Source organism: Argentina anserina, chromosome 7 (assembly GCF_933775445.1).
Source record: "Argentina anserina chromosome 7, drPotAnse1.1, whole genome shotgun sequence".
Lineage (NCBI taxonomy): Eukaryota > Viridiplantae > Streptophyta > Magnoliopsida > Rosales > Rosaceae > Argentina > Argentina anserina.
The window spans coordinates 11,032,795-11,059,206 of record NC_065878.1 but is presented as its reverse complement, the minus strand read 5'-3'; the positions used below and the strand labels follow the sequence as shown (position 1 = coordinate 11,059,206).

General features: G+C 37.8%; 3 protein-coding genes across 3 annotated transcripts; 1 reads left to right on the top strand and 2 right to left on the bottom strand.

The window, feature by feature from the left end:
• Positions 1–965: 965 nt before the first annotated feature.
• LOC126803576 (probable transcription factor At5g28040) lies at positions 966–3,087 on the bottom strand. The gene is made up of 2 exons (XM_050531360.1): positions 3,034–3,087; positions 966–2,148 (listed from the first exon to the last, which is right to left on the bottom strand). The coding sequence occupies exons 1-2, from the start codon at positions 3,085–3,087 to the stop codon at positions 1,717–1,719; spliced, it is 486 nt and encodes a 161-aa protein (XP_050387317.1). The 3' UTR covers positions 966–1,716.
• Positions 3,088–16,719: 13,632 nt separating this feature from the next.
• LOC126803575 (ubiquitin-conjugating enzyme E2 20-like) lies at positions 16,720–17,311 on the bottom strand (the record flags this gene model as incomplete). The annotated part of the gene is made up of 3 exons (XM_050531359.1): positions 16,720–16,983; positions 17,066–17,093; positions 17,199–17,311. Coding segments are annotated over 3 exons (405 nt in total), but the record flags the coding sequence as incomplete, so codon positions are not given.
• Positions 17,312–18,433: 1,122 nt separating this feature from the next.
• On the top strand, positions 18,434–21,541 carry LOC126803408 (receptor-like protein 7). The gene has a single exon (XM_050531215.1). The coding sequence runs from the start codon at positions 18,458–18,460 to the stop codon at positions 21,413–21,415; it is 2,958 nt and encodes a 985-aa protein (XP_050387172.1). The 5' UTR covers positions 18,434–18,457; the 3' UTR covers positions 21,416–21,541.
• Positions 21,542–26,412: the final 4,871 nt, after the last annotated feature.

The following is a 26,412-nucleotide window of genomic DNA, read 5'->3' as shown; positions in this document are numbered from 1 at the left end:
CTATGGCAGCGCAGAGAGATTCTCCGGCAGCCAGCATGACCAAACTAAAAGAAATGACCTCACCCTGGCGGCCTGGCCTTTGTAATAACAAGATTTAAAGTGTGTAGTGAACCATAATCTGATACTCTGATTAGTATCACTATTAGCTTAGAGCCAAGATATGCAAGTGCTAGATCCTAGTTTGCAGCCGGCTAAGTCAACTGTCTGGATTTGGAAATGCTCTCTCCTAGAACCTAACCTGCAATATATATAATCAACAGCAGAAGAATCTCAGTGATGATTTTTACGTCCGTTCTTAAACCAAGGAACAACATAAGGACATACAAACTCAAAGGGCACGTGATTAGAGAGGAGGGAAGAAAAGCACGTATATTATTGGTAATGCTGAAAACAGCGAACCTCGGGTTTCAACAATCTAAGCAGTTTCCTGTACAGAAGCTTTAGACATTTTTCTTTCCTTGATTCCTTCCATAAGCAAAATGGATTTTCAAGAATCACAAAACTCCCCATATATACATGTTGAACCCCCACCCACAAAAAAATACTACTAACACAATATGGAGATTACATGGACAACATTGATAAAGCTCTTGATAGCCTCTGAAGCCATTTGTATCAGGGACACGTTCAAGTGCAAGCTTCCACTCATCACAGAAGAAATATACTTCAGAAAGGCTCGTTGTTTCCAGAGAAGGTGTCATTGTAAACAGGAAGAAGGCTCAGCTTGAACCAACCATGAACTGACTGGATAAAGTCTCGCTTGAACTTTATCAAGCGGCAAAAGCTGGAGTGCCAAGCAGAAACAGCTAATTCCAGGTCCCAAGTTGCCTGCCGGTGCAGTTCTGAGGTGGCATCACCCTTGGATGACCGGTTCACAAGTCCCCTAACTTGCTGTATAATGTTGTTCTGGACTTCATGGTACTGGTGCATTGCTCTCCACATGTACATAAATCTGCATGCAGTACATCAGACACATAAATACACATTTTGAATAGGTAAAGCACAAAATAAATGTAGAATCAGTACTCCACAAGACAGGTTTGTCAAAAACTGGTAAATCCTAGAATTCCATATAAAATGATGGAAATGCATTGGAAGATGGGGCCATCATGGATTTATTAGAAATTGTGATTCAATTCTACCTTAATTTTTTCCCCAAAATGTCAGTGGACAGAAAAACTAATGTACTATACAAAAAAAGAAAGGACTAAATGAGCAAGTCTGGAAAGTGAAGGATAAAAAATTAAAAACTAGAGGTGCCGCCCTATTCTACCCAGTGCTGATGTAAAAGAACATGGAAACAGTCTATTGTCCATAACCTATATAGAAAGTGAAGGATATATTTGAGAAGAAAGGAAGATATAGACTTCATCAGCGGAAACAAAAAAGTTCACTGTCCTCGAATTTCCAACTATTTCTCTCCTACCATAAGCATGTTCTAATTCAAGACAAAACAGCCAAATATTACAGTTTCAGAGCCTAATGAAACAGACTTGCCAAGCTCAAGAATGAACAATTCTAGTAGAAGTAACAATCAAGAGCGAATATATTCATGGGTCTTGGCCAACAGAGCAATGATAATAACCGATGCCCCGACTCGCGACAGAAATATGCAGTCTTGTTACATCTATCCAGTGTTTTCAAAGGCGACGCCGAGGCGCGTCTTGGTGCAGGGCGAAGGGTAAACGCCTCGCGTGCTCAAACTTAGACGAGCTTCTAGAAAGGCGACGCTCCGGGAGTGTGAGGCGACGGAAAAACGAAGGCGGGGCATGATGTGAGGAAGAAGGTGGGTTGCGTGATCTCGGCGTGGATTTCTGGAATCCGGCGTCTTCGGTCTTGATCAGGGTTGGGGTCTTCGTCGTCCAGCGGGTTGTCGGCTGCGGCGATACAGCCGTTGTTGCTCCATATCTTCCTCGAGATCTCAAACGTGGCCTGATCGTGAGGGCTCTTGAAGCTGACCTCTTTTCCGGCGGCGATTTTGTTGAGGACATTCCGGTACTTCTTCTTCAGGCGCCGGAGCTTCTCCACGAGCTGGTTCTTGTTGAATTCCAGCTGGAGCTTCGACTTGATCTGATCGTAGAACAAAGCGGTGTCGTTTTGGTGCGAGCCTCCCTTGTTTCCTCTCTGCGTCGTGTAGTCCAGAAACCCCTGCAGCTAGTACACCTCCCTGGTTCAATAATCCCTATATGAGGACAAGCTATCTACCCAATCTGGACTCTATGAGGTTAGTTATGTCTGCTTTTTTTCTTTTTTTTACACTAATGTGCATATAGACCCTTTATTATTAAGAACATGACCTGAAAAAAAAAGCAGAAGATCCAGAATATATCCCAGTGACAATGAATCATAAAAGTCTCATCCTATTCAACTGTATTGAACCACAAAACTGTTTCTCCAAGAGTAATCAAAATAGTTTCATGCCACCTTTCAGGGAAAAAAGGAAAACAAATTGCAACACAGCTTATGGTGATGTATTATTATAAGCCATGATGATTAAAGCATGCCTCAAGTATTTACCTCCTAATGCAATTACATCCTGCCATACTCCTCACTGTCATCTGTTTTCTGTAGAGTTAATACTGCCACTGTGATTCGATTCCATATAGATTTTAGACAGAAGTTGAACGATTGTGCCTTGGCTGCGCATTCCTTGTGTCCTCTTCAAGACTGATCAATGAACAATTGGTTGGATTCTCTATCAACATCTTAGCAATCAGATATCCAGACATGCTCCATGTTTGGTACTTCCTCGCTTGCTTCCCAATGCATATGCCCGTCTTACCATCATAGTACTCAGGCCAACCGTCTTTGGAAACCCGCTGCACAGCCAGACTGCTAGACTGCTACTCTCTTTTAGTTTATCTTTTGTATAAATGGTTATGTAAATTTGCAACAAAAGAAATATTGGATTTATATACATCTAATTTGGTTTTAGAATAATTTATATATATATAATTAAAATAATTATTGTTGGAAAGGCGGTCGCCTTAAGTCGCCTTAGCGTGCCGATGCTCTCGCCTCGCGAGGCTCGACCTGATCGCCTTCGCCTTTGAAAACATTGCATCTATCTAGAGATTGGAAATCCATTCTTTTGTTTTCAACCAGTTACAAGAGTTCTACCTCAGGTACTAGTACACCTAGTCCTATAGCATCTCATACAGACAATGAAGCTCTTAAGGAAATCCAATACTATGTGCATTAGCATCTACCATTATCTGCCGAGCAAGATGAATCTAATACTAATTTGATAACCAAATATATTATTTATTTTTTATGATCTATTGGTAGGTTCACTTCAATATTTATGAGCAACTTCCCACTCACTGCTCCCTATAATTTCTTATTATTATTATTATTTTTTTGCATATATCTGCTACCTAATGAACTGAAACTGAAATAACAAAGAGAAATAGATAGGGAAAGAATTATAAGGAATACACACTTTAAGAAAGTGCCATAGTATTCAGAATATAAAAAAAATAAAATAAAAACAGAAAGAAAAGAGAATAATAACAGACCTCCAAGTTTCTGATCATCTGCTCCCCAAAAGCATCATCTGGGTGAATCTGATGAAACCATATCAGATGTGTATTCCTTAACGTAATCACGAATCAAACGAAGCAAGAATGATCAAATTGAAGCCTTCATAACAAGAAGACACATGATCCCGTGTTACCTGCTCATACAAGAAAAATATGGCTGTTGAAAATGTATTTGATGCCCAGCCAACTATTTCGCGACTAGATTTTGGATCAATGTATATCAAAATGCATTCTGCAATTATAAAAGTCGGCAGGCTGATAATAATATCAGAATAAAATGATCAATCAAGAAAATCTAAATGAAAATCAAGTATCACGATCTTATATGACTTTATTAGGGAAGACTGGAGGAAAATTAAAAACAAAGAAAAGAAGAGGAAATTTTATTGAAATTGCCAACTATACTGCAGGTTCCAAGGCTTTCACAATCCTTGCAATATGTTCTTCCTTGCAATCTTGGTTCTCTCTTTATTAACAAATTCCAAACTTAATTTTATTAATCTTACTCGTACAAAACAAAATATTCCCTACTTGGTGACACTAAAAAAAACTTTGTATTAGCAACTAAAACATATTTTAGTGAAACTAAAAGCATCATAACCCTTAAGCAGGATCCAATCGGTATTATTTGAAAAGAAAGAATAATGATATGCCATAAAAGCAGACACAAACAGCTCAAATATCTATAGAATGTTCAAAGTCAGTGATGAAATCCAATTTAACAAAGGAAGAATATTGTCCCAAATTACATACCTGGGATCCATACCCAGCCAAAGCTATGACCTCATTTAATTGATGTATGTCACACAAATCAACTGGAAGTACCTTAAGGGGTCACTGAGCACTTCTCCTTTCTCTACAAAAGTAAAAATGGAAACTGACATACTTGAGGAGCTCACATAGTTGACCTTCATATAACCACAAAGACGTATTTTTATTTTGGAAAAACTTGGCGGTCCTGGTGTTTCCCAATTCAGCTAGGTACTAAACAAATCTTCAACAGCACTCCAAAGACAAGTATAGTCAATATAAAACCACTTAACAAAAGATTCATAGTAGCAGCAACAAAGGAGTACTGACCTCGTGAGATTGATGCTGTTGCACTAATTTTATCCCTCATTTGACTGCAGGTTTCAATAATTGTTGCCTTCTTTCTTGTAGCCTACGAAGAAAAGACTATAACACAAGCCTCTTATTGTGATACAGGTGCAACTAAAACATAAAAAACAGAGGACAACTTTCTCTGTACGACATGACTTACAGTACCCACATAGTAATTAATGTTTTATAATTCGCACCTCCTTAAAATCCAACTCCACATATAGATATGGTGCCCTCCCTTCATCCTGTCAAACAAAGAGGTCGAGTTAAAAAGAAAAAAGAAAATTTCAGCACCTCCACGTACATATACACTGTTATCAACATCTCAACAGACAGGACAAAGATTAAGGACAAGAACGAAATATGAAACTTGACCGAACAAGAGTTTAGTATATCCTAATCCCCACTTATCTTTAAAGTTAAAACAGGTTCATTTTATTTAGCAATTACAAAGCCAAACCATGCAAATGCATACACCATCAATGCCACTCCAACGCATCTCAATTACTGAACAAAATCAAAGACTCAAAACATGAAAAACAAACGCACCTGCAACTGGAAATAAGTGGTATCAAACCCAGCCCCAAGCGACAGTATCTGCTTCCTCAGCTCACCCTTTTCGCCAACTTCAGTATCAAGAAACTGATTCAAAAGCTTGCGGAACGCAGCCCAGCGGGCAAAGTAACCTTCATTATTCAAAGACAACAGAAACCAAGAAAATCAAAATTCTCCACCATTGATTAAACTCCAAGCTGTGAAACTCTTTTCATAACAGAAAAAACATACCACAGTTAATAATGGGCGATTTCTCACAGGTCTCCTCACAAAAATGGACATAATCATCTTTTATGTAACCCTTTTGCACACAGGACCTAGAATCACATCAAAACACAGTTCAAAGTTGGCAACTTGATATCTGAACTCAGCAACACCAGAGTTCTACAATCTAAAGTTCAATTCTTTAAGTACTTTGTTAGAAACCAAACAGAACGCAAGTGAAAATGAACATAAGACACATTATGTTCTGTTGGGTTTGAAGCCAAAAAAAAAAAAAAATATATATATATATATACACATGCAAGATTCGAATAGAGAGAGAGAGAGAGAGAGAGAGAGAGAGAGAGGAATACAGAAGCGTCGTCGTTAGTGGCCTGAACAGCTTCCTTGTTGCTCTGCCATTCAGCAACTGGCTTCGCCATTGTAAATTGACTAAATTCAGAGATGCAATGCCTCTCTGTGTTTGGTTGGTTCTGTCTTATACTTTCTGGTTCTTGTCGAGCCAGTCGGGTTGGGCCTATATCTAAATCCGGACCCGGGCCTACTTTTTCCCTTCTATTTAATGCTAAATCTAGAAGGTCATTTCCCCCTCCCCTCTCTCTTCGCTGCCGCTCTTCTTCTTGCCGCTAACCCGGAAATACATTTGAGAGTTGAATCGAACACGACTTATTGTTTTGGCTAGGTCTCGAATTTGGTTCTTTTGGAACAGCTGCGATCTGACATCACCGAATGTATAAGTTGCAGGTGAAATGTTGTATCTCGTTAAATTTCAAAAAAACAGTTACATGGCATACGGTTTATTGATACATTGTCATCTCCCACAAATTGTATTCATTTTTAAAGTTACAATATGCATTTAAGGACGCCAATGTGTTTTCATTCTACATGCACCTGTTCAAAATGAGCAATCGAGACCGGGAAAAGGAAGGAACAATGTTCAAGTACGAGGAATAGCAGGTGTTTTTTGACCCTTTGTAGCAATGGTTCTGAACTTCTTCTAGGAAGACAGTTGAAGGGTTGAAGCCTGACATGAATTTTCTCAATTTCTAATGATCAATTTCGGGTACGATTGAACCTAATATTTGTCCCTCCGAACAAGTTAAAAAGAAACATCCGCTTATGAAACCACAGTCAGGCATTCCTAATTGAGTCCCGATCAGTTAGGCTTGTAAGAAAAAAAAACCAAAGACATTGCTAGTTGATATCCTGTTGTTTTTCAGAAGCATGACTGTTCCACTAATTTCACCAGGTGACATACTTCCTTAAAAAAAAAGTAAAAAAAAAAAGGTCAAAAAGAAGGGGAAAATAGAGCGGTAACAAATTTCTGAAAGGAATATAGGATTATAGGGTGCAATTATGTATCTGTTTAAGTATTGCAATTTTTGGTGGAATGCGGGGTTGCAAATCCAAACTAATAAGAGCAAATGCACTGCACGGTCAAAAGGCTTGTGCCTTTCATTTTTGTTATGCAGTGGAGAAGGCAAGCCTCTTCATAGATCTCAAATTTGCCCTTAAGCTTTCATAAAAGTGACGAAGACAAGATTCACAAGCAGATAAAGGTAAGGTAAAAAAAGAGAATAGAAAAATGTTGTGGATGAAACAAAAATATTTACTAACTTTAATCATGGGGACCTATTGAATTGGGACCAAGAGGCAAGAGAAGCCAGTGGCTTTAATTTTCCTACACTGGATTTAATTAAGATTAACTGGTCTTGCCAGCCCCGCTTCACTTGCTAAGCGACCTGTAGTCCTGTACGTGTAGAGCGAAGACCTTCATAAGGATTCCCATCAAATTGGCTAGTCAAGAGTCAAGTCATCTTGGTATCACAATGGCTTATCCTACCCCAATTTTTTCGTGGAGGACTAGTCTTTTTTTTTGGGTCAATATTGGAGGACTAGTCCAACGGCTCAAGTACTTGACATTTTCCACATCGCAAAAAATCATATCCGCAAGACCGCATGCTGAGTATGTGAATACACATTTTCCACGTCGTGGAAAAGTGCTTCAGGTCACCAACCGTTAACATCTTCCTTACTTCGATTGTGATCTGATTTGATCGTGGTCTATCTTGACCATAACGCTTAGTGGCTCAATATTACCGTGACATGATTCCGTCGAGACCAAAATCACAGCACCACCAGTTTGGCCGCGAGGTGATTCACTATAGCTTAATTTGGCCGCGAGGTGGTCCCGTAGCCTAATTTAACCATTAGACGATTTACTGTAGCTCCATTTGAATACAAGGTGATTTGTCATGATGAGATCTCCTCTAGAAATTACGCTCGCCAAATAATTTCTCCTCGAAGTAACGTCATTTGGTCAACCGAGTGAGCGCACCTTCTCTCTCCCAATGGTCGGGCCAGGTCACAATCAAGTCATGTTGTTTCTTGCATGACACGGCACATCCTATCCTTCATAACAAAAAAAGGGCACATCCTATCCCAATATTTACGTTGGAGGAATATTCAACAGCTCAAGTACTTGGCATACTCCAGCTTATCTTAACTTATTAGTTCATTGTAAGGCATCCGCGGATCTAGGACTTGAGTCTCCCCACCACGGGTAGATTTGGTCAATTCGGTTCAGAACTGAATTAAATTTGAATCTCGGTTCAGTTCGGTTCGATTTATGATTTTTAAATATGTAAAATCGAAAACTGAACTAATCGGTTCGGTTCGGTTTGATTCGTTTTTTATAAGTTTTTTTTTATTTTTGAAAAAAAATTGAATTAAACTAAAATTGACATATTGAATGTTTTGGGGTTTCCCCCCCCCTTTTTTTTACTTATTTGAAAAAATTATAAATATGAATATATGACTACAATACTACCGAAAAAAATGAGGGCTTAAATTTAATATTGTAGGCAACATACCACTCTCAGTCCTTTATTTACACGACATCTTGAAAAATATAGTTGCATATATGTATATAAATATATATATTTATTCTTATATTATATTGAGGCGAATTTAGTAATTACACATCCGCTTATATATATATATATGTATGTTTGTTTTAGAAAACTTATATATATATATATATAACACTATAAAAGAGAAACATATAATTATATATGATATAAAACCTAAAATCACATTAATCAAATTAAATATTCGGTAAGATAAACGTAAAACGACGTTGTTTTATAAATAGTTCAATTTTTCGGTTCGGAAGTGTCACCCATACTCCCCACTTTTAAGTTTACAAGTTGAATGATAATATAGGACCAAAAACGTAAAATAAAATTATAATAGATAAAAAGGAAATATAAGTTAACTCTATTTTAGCTCGTAGTGAGAAGTTGAATCCGTGCATTTGAACGGGTGTAAAGGCTAGTATTGGATAATTTCTCATTTTTCTTCAAAATTTTTTATTTACTATAATAACCCACTACCAGAATTAATGACTTAGATGACAACGACATTTCGTTGCATAAGATCTTATTTTCGTCTTATTAAGTCATTAGGCGACGAAATTTTTGTCATCTAAGTTCCGTCAAGTAGACGCTGTCACACAAGTACTTAGATGACGATATTAGGTATTTCGTCGCCTAAGCGCACATGTAAGATGACAAAACTACGTCTGTCACGGTATTACTAAGATGACGAAATTCCAATACTTAAATGACGACATATTTGTTGTCACGTTACTACTAAAGTGACAAGGTGTAATTCTTAAGCGACGAGATGTATTATGTCACCTGATATCTAAGATGACAAATTACAGTACTTAGACGACAACTTGTTGTCGTCACCATGTTTGTTAGCCAACGGATTTTGAGGATCTATAGTGACGAAATTTGTCCTTAACTTAGGTGTAAGACGGCGAAATATAAGGCAACGAGAAAAAAGTTTGTCACCTTACTGTTTTTATTTATTTATTAATAATTAATTTGTATTAAATGGATTATAATTTGAATCTAATATATATAATAAATCAAATATTGATGTGAATGATCAATTTCAAATAAGATTATCATATATATAGAAATGGTCCCTTGAGTACAATGACCTAGCTAGCAAGCAAGTTTTTGTAGATCATTGAATTTAGATGGTGATCTACATCCATATATCACATACAAAAGATCATATATAGAGGATGATCTACCTCTATACAAAAAATCATAGTGCTAGGCTAGTACACAGTTTAAGCAATTTTGAAATTCAACTACCAATGCTAAGGGAACCATTCTCACCACCTTCATCCTCATCTTCATTTGAGGGAGGCTGAGGCGGGAATGATGGTGGCTCACATCCAAATGTCTCCAACATGAATTTCATCACCCACTTGAGTTTCTCATTGGCTTGTACAAATTCCTCTGAAATTCAAAGCACAAAACCAACATACATACATCAATATGATTACTAATATGACTTGCTAGAACTCAATGAGTTTATCTTCAGCTATTATGCATTGATTTTTCTTAAATGACTAGCACTGTTGTAAATCCTGTCTATACATTTCAGACTGATGTTGATGGAAATGGATCAATTGACTACATTGAATTTATATATGCTACTATGCATAGAGAGAGATGAACACTTGTACAAAGCATTTCAGTATTTTGACAAGGATAGCAGGGGGTGAGTTGAAGAATCTTAATATAAAATTCTATCTATTTGAATGGGTTTCTGCTTCTTTTCAGTATTTTGACAAGGATTGCAGGGTTTGTATTCTACATCATTTTTTCATAGAGGGAAGTTAATTAGTTCATCACTGTCAATTTCAACTAACAGGTACATAACAAGAGATGAATTATAGGCTACTATGAAGGAGCATGGTATGGGTGATGATGCAGATAATGTAAGTTCCCTACAAGTTTCAAATCTTCTGAGCTTTTTCTTTGTATCTTTTATGCTGACCTCGATACCAATATCTTTTATGGGTGATTACTATTGAACTCCTCAAGGCAAGTGATATATCTGTTATATTGGGTCTAGTGACTACTGAGTGCAGCTCAGACTTGTTTTTTTAAGTCTTGAAACTGTTTACCTTAATGTTCATTTTGATGAAATCATTCTTCAGATACATTTTGGGGAGAACAGCATGCAGAAATGTGAAATTATGCTCAATGATCTGATTGGTTCTAAGAGGATCAACACCAATATTAAAGCAACCATAGCTCAGCCATCTCATACAGGTAGCTTTGAAACTATATTTTTATTTCCTTTCAAGGGTATTGCTTTTTGGGCTATTTGCTCTCCAGAATAGTTATTTATCAAATTCCTTTAACTTTGGGTGGAAGTAGATGCAGGCGGTGATGCTACTATAATCTCTTCAAATTTCTGGGTGATTACTATTATTTTTTGATCTGACATGCTAATACACCCACAAACAAGGACATAATTCTATTATCACAACAAACATCCAAAACTCATCATACAAAATGCAACCATTTTATTAAATAATAACTTACAATATTGTCTGCCGCTTCCTTGCTTTTGGTAGCGTCATACACTCGGGAGTAATTGGAAAGGATCGGGATGGGGTCACCCTGGGCTCTAAGCTCTTCCGCGCTGCGAATGAAAGACTTTGCCCCAGTCTTGTGGTGTAAAGTCTTCTTATGCCGATTACTCTTGTTGGCACAAGATTGTTTCTGTGAACCAAAACATAAAAATTTTCATATATAAATCAAATTGCCCAACATGTTTATTAAATCATCACATTTATATAAATAATTAACCTGAAATTTATCAGACTTAAAGTGGCTACACAGATATTGCCACTGGTCCAACCTATGCAGGAACTCCGCTGGTACATCCTCATCGCCATCTTTTTCCCATTCAGATTTAATATCACACTTGAAGTTCCTGTAAGCAGTGTCGGCAATCTTGCTTATCCATCCCCACTCTGGAGACGAGACGCCAAAGTTGAACTCATAATAGACCTTTTACAAAAATGAAACAACGACAATGAAGACATGTGAAAACGATCATAAATAAATAGATAGATTTGAAATTAACTTTTTACCGAGAGTTCCGCTGGAACCTTCTTCTTCTCTTCATTGTCAAGCGCCTTCCAAGAAGGCTTCAGCAAAGCAATGGAGTCTCGTACGATGTGGCCAATATCGTGAGTCAACATGCTGTGTACGCCAGCATTCATCGGGCCATTCAGGAAATTAGGGTCCCAAATGAATTTGATCTTCTGTCCAGTGCTCTCTACAATCTTTTTAGCCTTCATGCCCGTCACCAACCCACGAGTGCGTTTGGGGAGAGGTTCTGCAGTACAATGTTTAGGTAACTTAGGAATTTATCATTTAGAATAACAAAATAAGTTGTTAACTTTCAAAATCTGATTAGGGTGTTGTAACATTACCTCCTTCTACAGGTTTTTTCCGGCGACAACTCTTTGGCTTGGATAAGCAGTCACTATGAGGAACAAAAGTTGATGAAGGAGGGGCTGAATTTTCATCTAGCAGTGGGGGAGGGACAGGGGGTGCTGAACCCGGTGGAGGCACAATGTTAGAAGAACTAGAGTACTGCTCAGCCAACTCATGAGCTAGTTGGTCATCTCTCTCTTTCTGTATCTTTTTATTCCAACTATTACTAGTTGGCGGCATCCTGAACCTGTAAATTGAAGAAGTTTGGAATTAGAAACCAACAATCTTGTAAAATGTCTACGAAATGCTTAAATGAAAAGGATTGAGACTGGTACAGAATGCAATGCTACAGAATGATACAGTAAGAACATGATATGGTTATTCACAGAATGCAATGCAATGCTACCAAGAAGACAAGCTTACAAGTCAGCAAGGTAACATGTATGCTTCTCACCAACATTGTAGTGAACAGATAGTGACTTCATGTATTAATATATATAGGTAAGTTAAAACAATCAGTTGCATTAAGTGGTCCTAAATAATCAGTTGCAACTAAAACAATCAGTTGCATTGAGTTTCAGTGAATCACACCGATTTTAGGCGAAAAGGAAAGAAATAAAACCAACTCAGGTGTTTTTCTTCTGAACTAAAAACGAAACTAGGAGTTCTGTAAATTACAAATACAAAATCAAATTATCAAGACAGAAGAACGCATTAACAATAAACCAAATGCACATACAGTTATAACAAGCCTCAAGATTTCAATACTCTTAACCTCACTAAGCTTATCAAGAATCCATTGATAATAAGCCACCAACCCAGAAAAAAGCATCAGAGGTTTGTACCTTTACAAATCGGAAGGAGACCAGGAAACAGAAGGATTCGCACTAGACCAAATGCTCGCACTATTAGATTTGGGAGATTGGAAGCTTGGGTTAATGGATGTGGGGAAACTGAATCTGATTTCAGAGAGATTGTGGAAGCTTGGGTTAATGGATGTGGGGGAACTGAATCTGATTTCAGAGAGATTGGTTTCAGAAAAGATGGGATTTGGGGCAAATTAAATTTGAACGGCTTTAGGGATTGGTTTCAGAGAAGATGGTTTTAGAGAAATGGGGGCCGAAGTGTTAAAGTGACTCGATTTAGGGGTTTCTATAGAGTACTTAGGCGACAAGGTTTCGTCGGCTAAGAATAATTTCGCTGAGTTTTTAAATTTTTCGCCCAATTTTTGAAATTTCATTCAATATGTGGGGGGAAGATCGCACCGCTAAAATTTTCGGGGCTTAGACGACAAATCTTCGTCGCCTAAGTGTTTTTCACTTCCCTCATCTTTACTAGCTAGCCTCTGTGAATTACATGCCTCAATATGGAAATATAACTATATAGTTATTATATGAATAAACATATAATTAAATTATAAGATGTGTGCACTGTTCGGCACTGTTCATGTTTGTGCTACGAGCTTAGAATAGGGCGAATGATACATTTTCAGAAAGGGAACGGCGCTAGAAACCAAACTCGTGTGCACTGTTCGGCACTGTTCATGTTTGTGCTACAAGCTTAGAATAGGGCGAATGATACATTTTCAGAAAGGGAACGGCGCCAGAAACCAAACTCGTAGCTTTGCCACGACGTGTGTGCTTTTTCGGGCATTCGAGGTCGTTTAGGCCCTCAAAAACAGCTTTTAGTGTTTTCAGAAATTATTTCAGATTTTATTTGTTTTGAATTTTATTTTATTTTAACTCATGAGCTTGATTAGGCTTTTGTGAGCGCCCTAGAGTAATCCTGATCTTATGTCGGTAGTGGATTCTAACGGATTAGTTCCACTGCATTAATCATATAGTTTTTCTGTTTTTCCTTCGTTTCTGTTGATCGGGAAATAGATTTACATTATAAAGTCAAGTTTTAACTTAGACGACAAACATTTGTGTCATCTAAGTAGATTTGTTCATCACCTGACAAAATGTTTAGACGACAAAATATAAATGTGTCGTCTAAGTTCTGTGCTGAGATGACAATGGAGCGGCTTGCTGACTAGGTCACCATCTTAGGCGACGAGATTACATTTCGTTGTCTCAAATACTCAACTAAGATGACAACACTACATTTTGGTCATTTAAGTGGCCCCTAGGTGACGAAAGTGTTCACTAAAATGACGGCTTTGTTTTCGTCGTCTTATAATTGCTTAGGTGACGACGGATTTTTGTTGTTGTCATCTAAGTGCTATTTTCTGGTAGTGACCCTTTGCATCATATTTTGGGTTCTATTATTAACACACCATAAATTTCTATTCACACACCCTTTTCATTATTCTAACACTAGGATTTAATTGAATTTATAAATTCACCCTTGAAATTTGTTTTATGATTGATCTTCATTATGGAGGAAGTGTGTGAATAGCATTTTTTTTGGGGGGGGGGGGGGTGTTAATAGCACAACCCCATATTTTTTATGGACATTTTTGGAAACTTCAGTTTATTGGTGAAACTGTTGACACTGAAATCACTTTGGTTCTTTGTAATGATGGCCTGCCTTGTCCTCATGGTGATTGATATGGATGAATTGTCTCCTCCATTTTATTGTGCCAAGAATAGTTCACATTCCTCCTTAGTGATTGAAATTTGAGATGTTTTGGGTTATTTGATACGCCCCAAATCTTTTGTCCCATTTATTACCGTAAAGTCTAAGTACGACTTATAACATAATTCAAATTTTAAGTTTTCTTTTGGGCATTTAGTCGTCGTAAAGGATTTCGTTGCACGAAATGTTAAATCGGAAAGTTATTATTTATGGGGGGAGGTTTATATATTTGAAAAGTTGCCATTTTGGGAAGGAAAACAAAATAGGGGGACGAAACCCAACATGATTCTCGGGCGAAATTTATTTGAGTAAGTTTTTGGTATTTATTTTATACGGTTGGGAATCATAATTTCTTAATTTGATTATAAACATTTATTTATTGGAAATGAGATTTCCAAGTAATTATGATATTTATTAATTTGCGATATGTGAGACATGTCGGGTTATACATATTCTATGTCTATGTGGTATTATTATGGGTTATATAAATGAGTTAAATTACGAGTAGCTTGATCCATTCGGAAAAGGTACGTAGGAAGTCTAGCCAAAGTTTGGGTGTAGCCACCATTATTTTAGATTATATATTAGTTAATTAAAGAATATTTGGTTGATGATTGTTATGTCATGGGTTAATTGCGTGTAATGGTTATATATATTTTTGGTGGCGTGCTTTAGAGAGTATGGATCCGAAAAGAGTGTGGATAGGTTGCTGAGTGGGACTTGGGGTTGATTTATGGTTGTGTCGCAGACTATGAGATGTATATTGAAGTTATAAGAGAGAGGATGACCTAGGAAATATTCTTGATTACCCATGGGGTCAAATTATACGATTAGCGGGCCTAGTCCTTTTATTATTGAAGCTAGAAGAGAGGGGATAAACTAGCAGATATTCTTAATTGTCCAGGAAGCATACTATATGATATTGACTAGCGGGGTTAGTCCTCCTTCTAGAACCGGAAGAGGGGAATGAACCGACATCGGTAGTGATGTAATTGAGTCGCTAAAATAGGGGAGATATACTAGTGGACTCCAGATATGGAGATTCAGAGAGAGTGAGGACTGGTAACTCTATTTTGATAATTGTTGTTTAATTTTCGTATATGATACTGTAGTTTGTTGGGTGATTGTTTCGAGTACGTGATTGATGATGATAGTGGATATATATAAATATTTGGTTAGAAATGAGCCGAGAATTTATATCATTATTTTGACTATTATCCGGAAATGGGATTTTCAGAAAATTACTATCATATGATTATTATTGACCCTTGTTGTCATTAAGTGTGTTGAGGAGTTTGAGAATGATGGGGAGCATGGTGGTTCTAGGAGTTGAGGTTGGATTGAAATTGTAGAAGTGTTGATTTTGTAACAGGTTAGGGTTGACCAATTTCAAGAGAGATTATGTTGACATTTTGGTACATCTCTTTGATTAGTGGTCCTCGCATGATCTGCCTTGATATTAGGGTAAATTTTAAGACAGGTCGTGTCATTATTTGTACTATGGGCTTGAGTTTATCAGCCTCTTTGGACTTTGTCCCTCTTAATCTACTTATGCATTAACCCAAAAAAAAAAAAATCAGGCTTCTAGTTATAGGTGGAGATAAATGGTTATGTGGAGGGATTCAAGTCCACCCAAAGGGGGGGGGGGGAGTATATGTTATAAGAACATCTGTTGTAGCTTTGTAGGTTTGGTTATGAAGTTTTGTTAATATCAAGCGCACACATGATCAAATCCCAACAAATGCAAATCTTTGAGTCTATTTTTCCATTTACTTTCAAGTTTTACTCTTCCTTAATTTCTTCTTTGAGTCTATTTTTCTATTTGTTTTCAAGTTCCAATCTTCCTTCATTTCTTGTTGAAGAAATTAATCTATTATACTTTCATTGAGTATTAAATTTGATTAAGCTATTTCATCAGTTTCAATATTTTTTGGCAATCAACTAAACTTATAGTAATTTTGAATAGGTTGCTAGCTATTTTCTCATAAACAAAGTATACATCTAATACATCATAATTAAAATTTCAAGAGCTATAAATTTTTATCACTTTAGTCATTGAGAAAAAAAATGTCAAAGTCTCCTGAGTTGTGAATCCGCCACTGTGAGGAATGGAGTTGAAGTCATGGCACAAATTCAATTCCTATCGACAAGAAGAATGGAGTATGCTAGGGAGTAGTGGACCATAACCAAAATGGTTTATGATATAGAAAGTCTTGACAATAAATTAAGGGTGCTGAAACACACCCTTTCTATTATTTAGTCTTTATTTATTCACTCATGATACTTCTCTTCCAAAACTGCTCTCATCTCTCTCTGTGTTAGTCTCTGCAACTCCTCGTACACACACTATTCTCAGACCATGCTTATCATCACCATTTCTCTTGTTTCCAATCCCAATTCTATCTGCACTTGTCAATCTTCTTTTTCTTCTTCTTCTTCTTCTTCACTTGCCAATCTCCCTTGACAACTTCAACATTGGGATGAAAGCAGAAGGTCTCAAACTTGACCTTGGGAGGCTGAAATGGATAATCATTCGGAAACGAAAGCGACAAATTGAACTGAGTCCCTTCGAAAACCGTATCCTTGCTTCCATTGATTGTCCCCTTCCAGCAGAATATGTTGTCTCTTTCAGGAAACGCAGAGATCCCCGAATCTCTACACATCTGTATCTACAATTTTTTTCCACAATCAAATTCACTCAAGAATCTTAAAAAATCGATTATGAGATTTGAAGTGATTACTCACCATGAGCGCCATCAACTCCGATTGAAGCCTGTTTTGCAGAAACATAAAGTCAAGATCAAATTGGAAACCCTCTGATAATCAATCAAGAAAGCAAAACCCTAAAAAACTGAGTGTGTAGAGATTTTGGACTGACCTCTTGAGAACCAATTGGGAGTCGGTGGTTTTGGCCGACGCCTGAGGTGTATTGGCCAGAGCGGTGCCGGTGGCGCCTAGGATGTTGTCTTGGTTGACGGTGTTGGAGAGGAGAGATCCCACATCTAAGAAGTGACAAAGAAAATAAAGATTATAAGTGGGTGGATAATAACCAATTGTACCGAGGCCTTTTGTGATTAAAACCCAACACCTGTGAGGTGGCTAAGTTGGGACAATATCGGTACAGTTGGTCCACGGGCCACGCTTGTCGCTGTTTAACATGGTATCAGAGCGGGTCCCTCTCCAGTCGCGCCTCCAATCTTTCGTGGGCCCGAGTTGGGTGCCACTTTGTCATGCCATCGGAGGATTTCCGATTGATGACCACTAAGTGTCGTTGGTTACTGGACCTTAGTTTCTTTCATCCCAGTATGTGGGATGTTAATCTGTCACGTGCAGACCTAAAAATTAGGTTGCACGTGAGGGGGCATGTTGGAGAGGAGAGATCCCACATCTAAGAAGTGACAAAGAAAATAAAGATTATAAGTGGGTGGATAATAACCAATTGTACCGAGGCCTTTTGTGATTAAAACCCAACACCTGTGAGGTGGCTAAGTTGGGACAATATCGGTACAGTTGGTCCACGGGCCACGCTTGTCGCTGTTTAACAGACGGAAGCCATGTGAATCAGGGAAGAGAGGGAGAGATAGAGAAGGGGTGTGCCCGTGGTAGAGAGAGTACCAACGAGTTAAGCATTGGTGGAGGATGATGAGGACCTGACGAGAGAGAGAGAGAGAGAGAGATAGTTGATGGGAGAGGACAAGCCAAATGGGTATTATGGTAAAATATAGACGGTGTGTGTGCAAATTTCAAAATAGGGTGTGTCAATTTCAACACCCTAAATTAAAAGAGTTTTGTACTCCACATATTATATGCCTATCATTTGTCGATGTCACTATCAAGGAAAGATTTACAGTATCTGAAGTCTAAGTGATCGAGTGACTCAGTCTCGACCAATGAAATTGCAGAAAGTGCTGATATTAAAGGCGAATGGAGCTTGATTCTTGGGTTAAACTTGTGAGTTTTTTATATATAGACTAATAAACTAAAAATAAACCCCAAAGGAATAAAAGGGAAGAAGAAAGAATGTGAGTCAACTGAGTCGATGTGGATCGATGCATGCCAGTATAAATCCATTAGATCATTTACATACCTATCTATCTAAGAGTAGCAGAGAAATCTCATTACGTAACCAAACCACATATGGGATTGTCATCCCGCCAGTGCTTTTCCAATATCCCCAATATTGGTCTGCTTTCAAAAGTTTTAGTTCTATTGTTGTTTCATGTTCTTGGGGTTGGCTCCTTATACTCTAGGCAGCAGCAGCCATCTACTTGCCATGGTGAGGAGCGCGCAGCCTTGCTGCAGTTTAAGCAAAGCTTCATTATTGATCCATCTACTTCGGTTGACGATGCTTCTTATCCAAAGGTCTCATCATGGAAGGCAACTGAAGGAGATCAAAATAGCAACTGCTGCTCATGGGACGGGGTTGAGTGTGATGAGGACACAGGTCATGTGACTGGGCTTGATCTTAGTAGCAGCTGTCTCTATGGCTCCATCAACGCCAGCAGCAGCCTCTTTCGTCTTGTTCATCTCCGGAGGCTGAACCTTGCTTACAACAATTTCAATTACTCTCGAATTCCTACAACAATTAGGAATCTTTCCAATCTCAGGTACCTCAACCTTTCCTCCTCTGCGTTTTCTGGCCAAGTCCCATCTGAAATTTTACAGTTGTCCGAATTATCATTGCTTGACCTGTCTGGCAATCTTGATACACTTTCTGGTGACGGACTGATGAAGCTTGAAGTACCCAATCTGGCAAATCTAGTTCAAAACTTAACTAGTCTTAAAAAGCTTCATCTCAGCTACATAAACATATCTTCCCCAATTCCGGATTCATTGGCGAATTTGTTATCTTTGTCATCCCTTCATCTAGGGAATTGTCAATTGTATGGCGAATTCCCTGTAAGAGTCTTCAAGTTACAATACTTGACATTCCTTTCCGTGGCATATAACCAAGAGCTTTCTGGTTATTTGCCCAACTTCAACAGAAGTAGTCCTCTCACGTCCCTGTCAGTCCCATTCACTAAGTTTTCCGGACCTCTTCCTTCATCGATCGGAGAGCTCTATGCATTGAACCACTTGAGTTTGGCATCTTGCAGTTTCTCAGGTCCAATTCCTGCTTCACTGGCAAACCTCACCCAACTCGATTATTTGTCACTTGCAAATAATAATTTTGTTGCCGGTCCTTTGTCTTGGATTGGTAAGCAGACGAGACTTACCTTTCTTAAAATTGGAAGGATGAATCTTAACGGTCACATCCCGTCTTCTCTTGGTAACCTCACAAAGCTTACCGTACTGTTGCTTCCTGATAATCAACTAGGTGGTTCAATCCCTTCTTTGTTTGGTAACCTTACCAGACTAGTTGCTTTGGATTTGAGTGGTAATAGTTTGCACGGTCCAATTCCTCAATCGTTGTTTAGTCTTATGGACCTCGACTGGCTTTCTCTAAGTGAAAATTACCTTCACGGTAAATTTGACATTTGTAAGGTACAAAGTTCTATCACAGTTCTCCAATTAGGTGCGAGCAATCTAGAATTGTCTCACTGTAAAATTATGAATACAACTCTGACAGAGCTCGGGTTGGCCGACTTCAACATAAAAGAGTTTCCCGATTTCCTACGACATCAACATAACTTGAAGTGGTTGGACCTCTCTCATAATGATTTGCATGGTCAAATACCAAACTGGATGTGGAATACAAGCACACAAAGTTTAAAGTTCCTGGACCTTAAATCCAATTCCCTTTCGGGGTTTGGCCAACCGAATGTTGTCCTTCCTTGGGCTGAACTAGAAGTTTTATTTGTTACATCTAATTTGCTAGATGGATCACCACCCATACCTCCTCCGAACATCATCGATTATTCACTCGTGGACAACAAACTTACCGGGAAACTATCACCATCGATGTGCAATCTAAGTTCCCTTCAATACCTTGGTCTGTCAAGCAACAAACTGAGTGGCTCCATTCCGCCATGTCTTGGTAACTTCAGTGATGTTTTAAAAGTTTTAGATCTTGGGTACAACTCTTTCCATGGGATTCTTCCTCAAACATACAGCAACACAAGTAACCTGCAGGTGCTTGATGTCGGTTATAACCAATTGCATGGGGAAGTACCGAGGTCACTGGCAAATTGTGTGATGCTTCAGTCTCTTGTTCTTAGGGTGAATAAATTCAGAGATGTTTTCCCTTTTTGGTTGGGCTTTCTTCCAGAGCTTAAACTCATGTCAATGCACGACAATGAGTTCTACGGTGAAATTGAAATTACAAAAAAAAATCTTCATTTTCCAGAGCTGAGAATTCTTGACCTTTCGTACAATAAGTTCATTGGTGAGTTTCCCTCTAAATATATCTTCTCTGGCAATGGCATGAGAGGTATAGTTCTGAGACAACCCTCATATATGGCAGCAAGCTCTAATCTCGATATCGTCCCTGGTGCACCTTCGTTTGCTTATGATTTCAAAGTCACCATCTCCAACAAAGGTGTCGAGAGATACTACTCGGAGATTCAAGAAGATCTTGGGGTGGTTGATATCTCAAGTAATAATTTTCAAGGGGAAATTCCAGAATTCATTGGAAACTTGAAAGGGCTTCGCTTTTTCAACATTTCCAATAATAACTTCAACGGCAACATCCCATTAGGCTTGGAAAATTTGACGTTGCTTGAAGCTTTGGACCTTTCACAAAACCAGCTCTCAGGAGAGATTCCTCAGCAACTAGCGCAGCTTACATCTCTGTCGATTCTTAATGTCTCTTACAACAATCTCACTGGTTCTATACCACAAGGTCCCCAGTTTCATACATTTGAGAACTCTTCATTCATGGGAAACCCAGGATTGTGCGGAGAACCTTTGACAAAGGGATGTGGGAACTCTGATGCGCCGGTTCAGCTACCACCCTCAAGTAACAGTGAAGAAATTGTTTCAGGCTCTGCTTTTGAATTTGACTGGAAATTTGTGTTGGCTGGAATTGCGAGTGGGTTGGTAGTTGGAGTGGTACTTGCAGACTTGGCGATCACTAGGAAGCGTGAGTTGTTTCTTGACATAGTTGGGATGATGATCAGACAAATGAAAAGGATCAGAAGGCAGATGAAGTACTAATTTATGAGTGTGATATAAAGTTGTGCATTTGGTATTGTATGTAGGTTTTCTGTTTGTTTGTTTTCTTTAAAATCGCCTAGTTCTTTGAATAAAAGTTTCAAGACACTGTTGTGTTCCTTGATCATGTGTGTGTGTGATCTCAACTACCTAGGTTTATTGGTCTATGCGCATTTTGTTCTTGTATTGTGTCTTGAGGTCAATAAGGTTAATTCACTGCCAGCATTTATATAACAGAGTTTGCCTATATTTGTTGTTCATGTTTGAACTCGATCTGGTCAACAAGGGATGAGGCTAAACAAAATAAATAACTGTTATAGTTGAGCTATATATGACATTATGACTCACCTCTAATTCAAGCTTAATTGCTGCCCTGTTAGGCAACTATTTTCACAGCTTTGACACAATTCTGATGATTTCTTTTCAAGACATTTTGAAAATGTAACATATGTATGTATGTGATCTCGATCAGTTTCTATACATAGGTTTTTTTTTAAAAGTTTGTGCATATTTGTTCTGAACCCATGCCATGTGGTATTAGTTCAATAAAATTATGTGTCTCCTCATTTCCATCAAACATATGTACGTCTAATTTACTAGTATGATTGAATTTGGGGACATCAAAATTTGCAATGCTAAGTTAAGCAATTTCTTCAAATACACGAACGAGTGGTGATTGAAATTATTTTTCAAATATGATGATGGTAGAAGAGTATTATAGTTTTGGATTTAATAATCATTATCGGAACATTTCTTCATTTTCTTCTCCAAAATAATCCATTTAAGCCAAATAATCGGATAGAGGTCCTTGCCTCCTTGGCCAACTCTGGGAAACCAATTATTCCTAGATTATTAATGAAGATTATTACAGAAGAATGTAATACGCATCAGAATAGAAAGAACTATAAATCTTTATTCATTGATAAAAAGACTTTTATATAGGCATTACTAGGACGCATTACATCAAGTATCATGTAGAATTAAAAATTATATATATTTACTTATCTAGACTAACTATACTAATTAAGACAAGATACACCAAGTAGATTACGGAGATAATTCTCCTACAATCGTGATCCTAATGTGACATATAGTGCATATTGTTGCCTCGGTATATGGATTAAAAGTAGCAATGGGTCAATGACTTGAATATCAAATTTCGCCAAACATTCTTAATTCAAATATGTACACTTATCCGTATATGGATTAAAAGAAAGAGAATTACATAACAACTCAAAATAAGAGTTTGCAATGAAAAATAGATTCACTTGTGGTATGACCTTCACACACTAAAATAGTCATAACTTCTTCGATACAATAGGTATAAAAAAACGTTAAAATTTCTAGAAATTAGACACTTGTGGATTTCTATTGATATATGGTTCTCAATTTAGTTCATTCTGAGCTGATCACAAAGCTCGGTCAAAGTTGACTCAGCTACAGTTTTCGAACAGATTAGTCCTATTTTACTAAAACATCTATAACTCACTCAATGTAGTAATATGGTAAATTTTCCAATGAGTAGACACATAGGTCTTCCAACGAGTGAGCTGCCATAAGGATCCCGTGGAAGTTGACTTACGAATCTGGACAAATTCTGACATCGTTTCATATAAATGTCTTTTGTGTTAGGATATAGGTTTTGATGTCGAGTCTGTAACGACCCCAAAATTTCGAGCTTAAAAACTCAAAATTCTAAAGTCGTTAAACACAAAATAATCTCAAATAAATCGAAATCATTAAAGTGTAACAGCGGATCAATTCTGAGTTCTCAATACAACTCAGACAACCAATTATTACAACCCAAATTTATAATCCATACATAAAATGGAAATGTAATAATCCTCACAAATCACTCACAAATCTCACAAATAAAATTACACAAATTCTCACACACAAATCCACGCTAAAACCTCACCACAAGTAGGATACGAACGACTTCGAGCATCTGTAGTCGTCACTCAACCTCCACTAATCAGCACATGCGGAATTATCCCCTAGACCATCGAATTGGTGCACCGGGATTGTAAACACAAACCCGGTAAGCTTATAGCTCGTATGAGTAAAATCAAAATATAATTCGCATATCAAAATATACGAAAGATCACAAAACAACAAATATAAATGCCCTCATGAGTCAATAGACAGCTCATCTGGTTGTCCCAAAGAAATATGAAATGAAACGCTCATGAGAAAATTAAGTAACCCTTCTGGTTACCCAATGCATTTATAATACGGGTACCAAGAACGCTGGTACACATCTGTTACCCCTCTCGTAATACACCGCCGATATTGGTTAGCCACCCGCTAACCAACATCCAAAACAATCTGAGTACTCATGAGCAGATAACCACCCGTTACCTCACATGCAGTACTAAGGCAGACAGACTAGAGCTCTAACTGTATCGTAACTTTCGCCCAGCCAAAGGCTAGGTTTCGACTTGCCAAACACGTACAATAATCTCACATCATATTGTACCAAACATCAAGTCCGAAGACAATTCACATTTTAAAAATCTCAATGTTAAAAATCACGTACAATAATCTGACATCATATTGTACAAATCAAAATCACAATAAAATCATAACAGTATATTATATAGCAAACTATATATATATATATTTACGTATTTATTTACCATTTGTACGATATATATATATATAATTCATTATATCTTATACATTTCATAATTTATAAACACGTCCGAAGACAAAACGTTTAACAATCTCAATATTAAACTCACATGCTTGTCATCGAAATGACCTATTTCAAATGAATTCATAACAGTATATAATATAGCAAATCATATATATATATATATACTTATTACCATTTATACAGTATATATATAATCCACTATATTATATACCTGTCGTATTTCAATATTTAAAACTCTTGCAAAAATCTTAAAATCACCGCAAGGGTGGATTCATAAAATATGTGAGATTTTACTCACCTTATTGACTTGAGCGTAATTCCACAATTCCCGAAGATAATTCATTTCCTCGATTTATCGATCACCTTGAAAAGATAAGAAAAGAATTTAGAATCGTTTCGTAAACCTTTAAATGCCGAAACAGTAATAATCGGTTACTGTTCAGCAATTTTCGGTTTTACGAAGTTACTGTTCACTGTTACTATTCACGGTTACTGTACAAATATTCAATTAATACGTATTTCTGTACGTATAAATACTATATACGTATTTCTGTACGTATAAGTACTATATACGTATGTTTGTACGTATAAATACTATATACGTATTTTATGTACGTATAAATACTATATACGTATTTTCTGTATGTATAAATACTATAAACGTATTTATGTACGTATACGTACTGTTTAAATGTAAATACAATCTCAGTAAATAGAATTTACTAAATTACCCTTTTTACAAATTACTTTTTATATTTACTGAAAGTAATTTATATTTACATTTACCGTAGGTAAAAATTCAATTATATTTACCATACGTAAATAAAATTTACATTTACATTTACCGTACTTAAGTAAATTACCAAAATACCCTTCTCGGAATCACTGTTCACGCCGCCGCACGTGGCGGCGCGTGGGGTACACGCGCCACCCACCGGCAGCCGCGCGTGGCGCTTACGCGCCACTCACTGTGGTAGCGCGTGGGGCACACGCGCCGAGCCTAGGCCGGCGCGTAGCACGCCACCGCCGCTTCCAAAACCTCCCCCTTCCTTCCCTCTTCTTTCTCACGGCCTCACGCCACCCCTAACCTCCCCCATGACACCACACGCGCCGCCTAAGGCAGCGGCATCTTCCCCGAAACCCTCCTCCTCCGATCTCCTCCAATACGAATCCAACAACCACAAAAATCACAACAAAGCATCACAACAGACAACCTAAGCTAACCCTCACCTCAATCCAGCTTTTGGATCATCGGATCGTCGTCGGAGAGCTCGCGAAGCTGTCGGTGGAATCGCAGAACCTAGGCGACGTTGGTGGAGCTCCGGCACTGCATGCTTGGGTGCGTCTACCTCGGGGTCGACCAAGGAGGGCCGTGCGGTGCTTTCTGGGCAGGCGGTGCGTGACACGCAGGGCCGAAGATCGAGATCGCCGGTGAGAAGTGAGATCGGGGAGGGAGAGAAGAAAAAGAGAGAGAGAGAGGCGCGCGGCTGAAGAGGGAGAGAAGTGAAGGGGTTTCCAATTTTGGAAACCCTAAACTGATAAGTTTCCTTTATATACCCCTTTCTAAATCGGAAACTAACTTCTATCGTTAATAACTTTTACATACGACGTCCGATTCGAACGCGTCACATACTTACGAACTCGTATCGACGAGCTCTACAACTTTCGTGAAGGAAGTTTTTGTAAACGATCGACATAATAAAAGTCGATATAAACGTTACGGAAATGTAATGTTTTTTGAATTAAACGTTCCGAGAACGTTTCCGTTTCTCGTTTAATAACATCGCAACCAAACACATTCATTCTAATTAAAATTCGAATTTTATAGAATTCAATCAAACTAATATTGTTTGAAATTTAGGGTTATTATAGAGTCAAATACAACAAGTACATGCATACATATATTGTACTTAAATAATGACACTTCTATCTTAAGACTTATCATCGCTCATACGGCGGAAACATGTATTCTCATGACTTTGAATGACTCATGTAATACTTGTAGGCATTAGTTTAACGTCCTTATTGTTTTTAGCCAATTGATGAATAACATCATCAATAATAGTTATTACTTTCGAGACCTAGTATTCTCAAGATCATTTCATTCTTAAGTATAGCTGCATATAACATTGCATAACCCTAAGCAGGAGTAGGCAAATTATAATTCATAATTACAACCAAAGCTATAAGCTAAAACCACTTAATTTTCGCTTCTATTAATCCATTCTCACAATGAAAATAAGGTATATGATGTTTTAGATCTCTCCTGATCGACATGCAATAGTCATTAAAAGTATTTGAAGTGAATTCGTCTACATTGTTAGGGTGGTGGGCCCTGAGT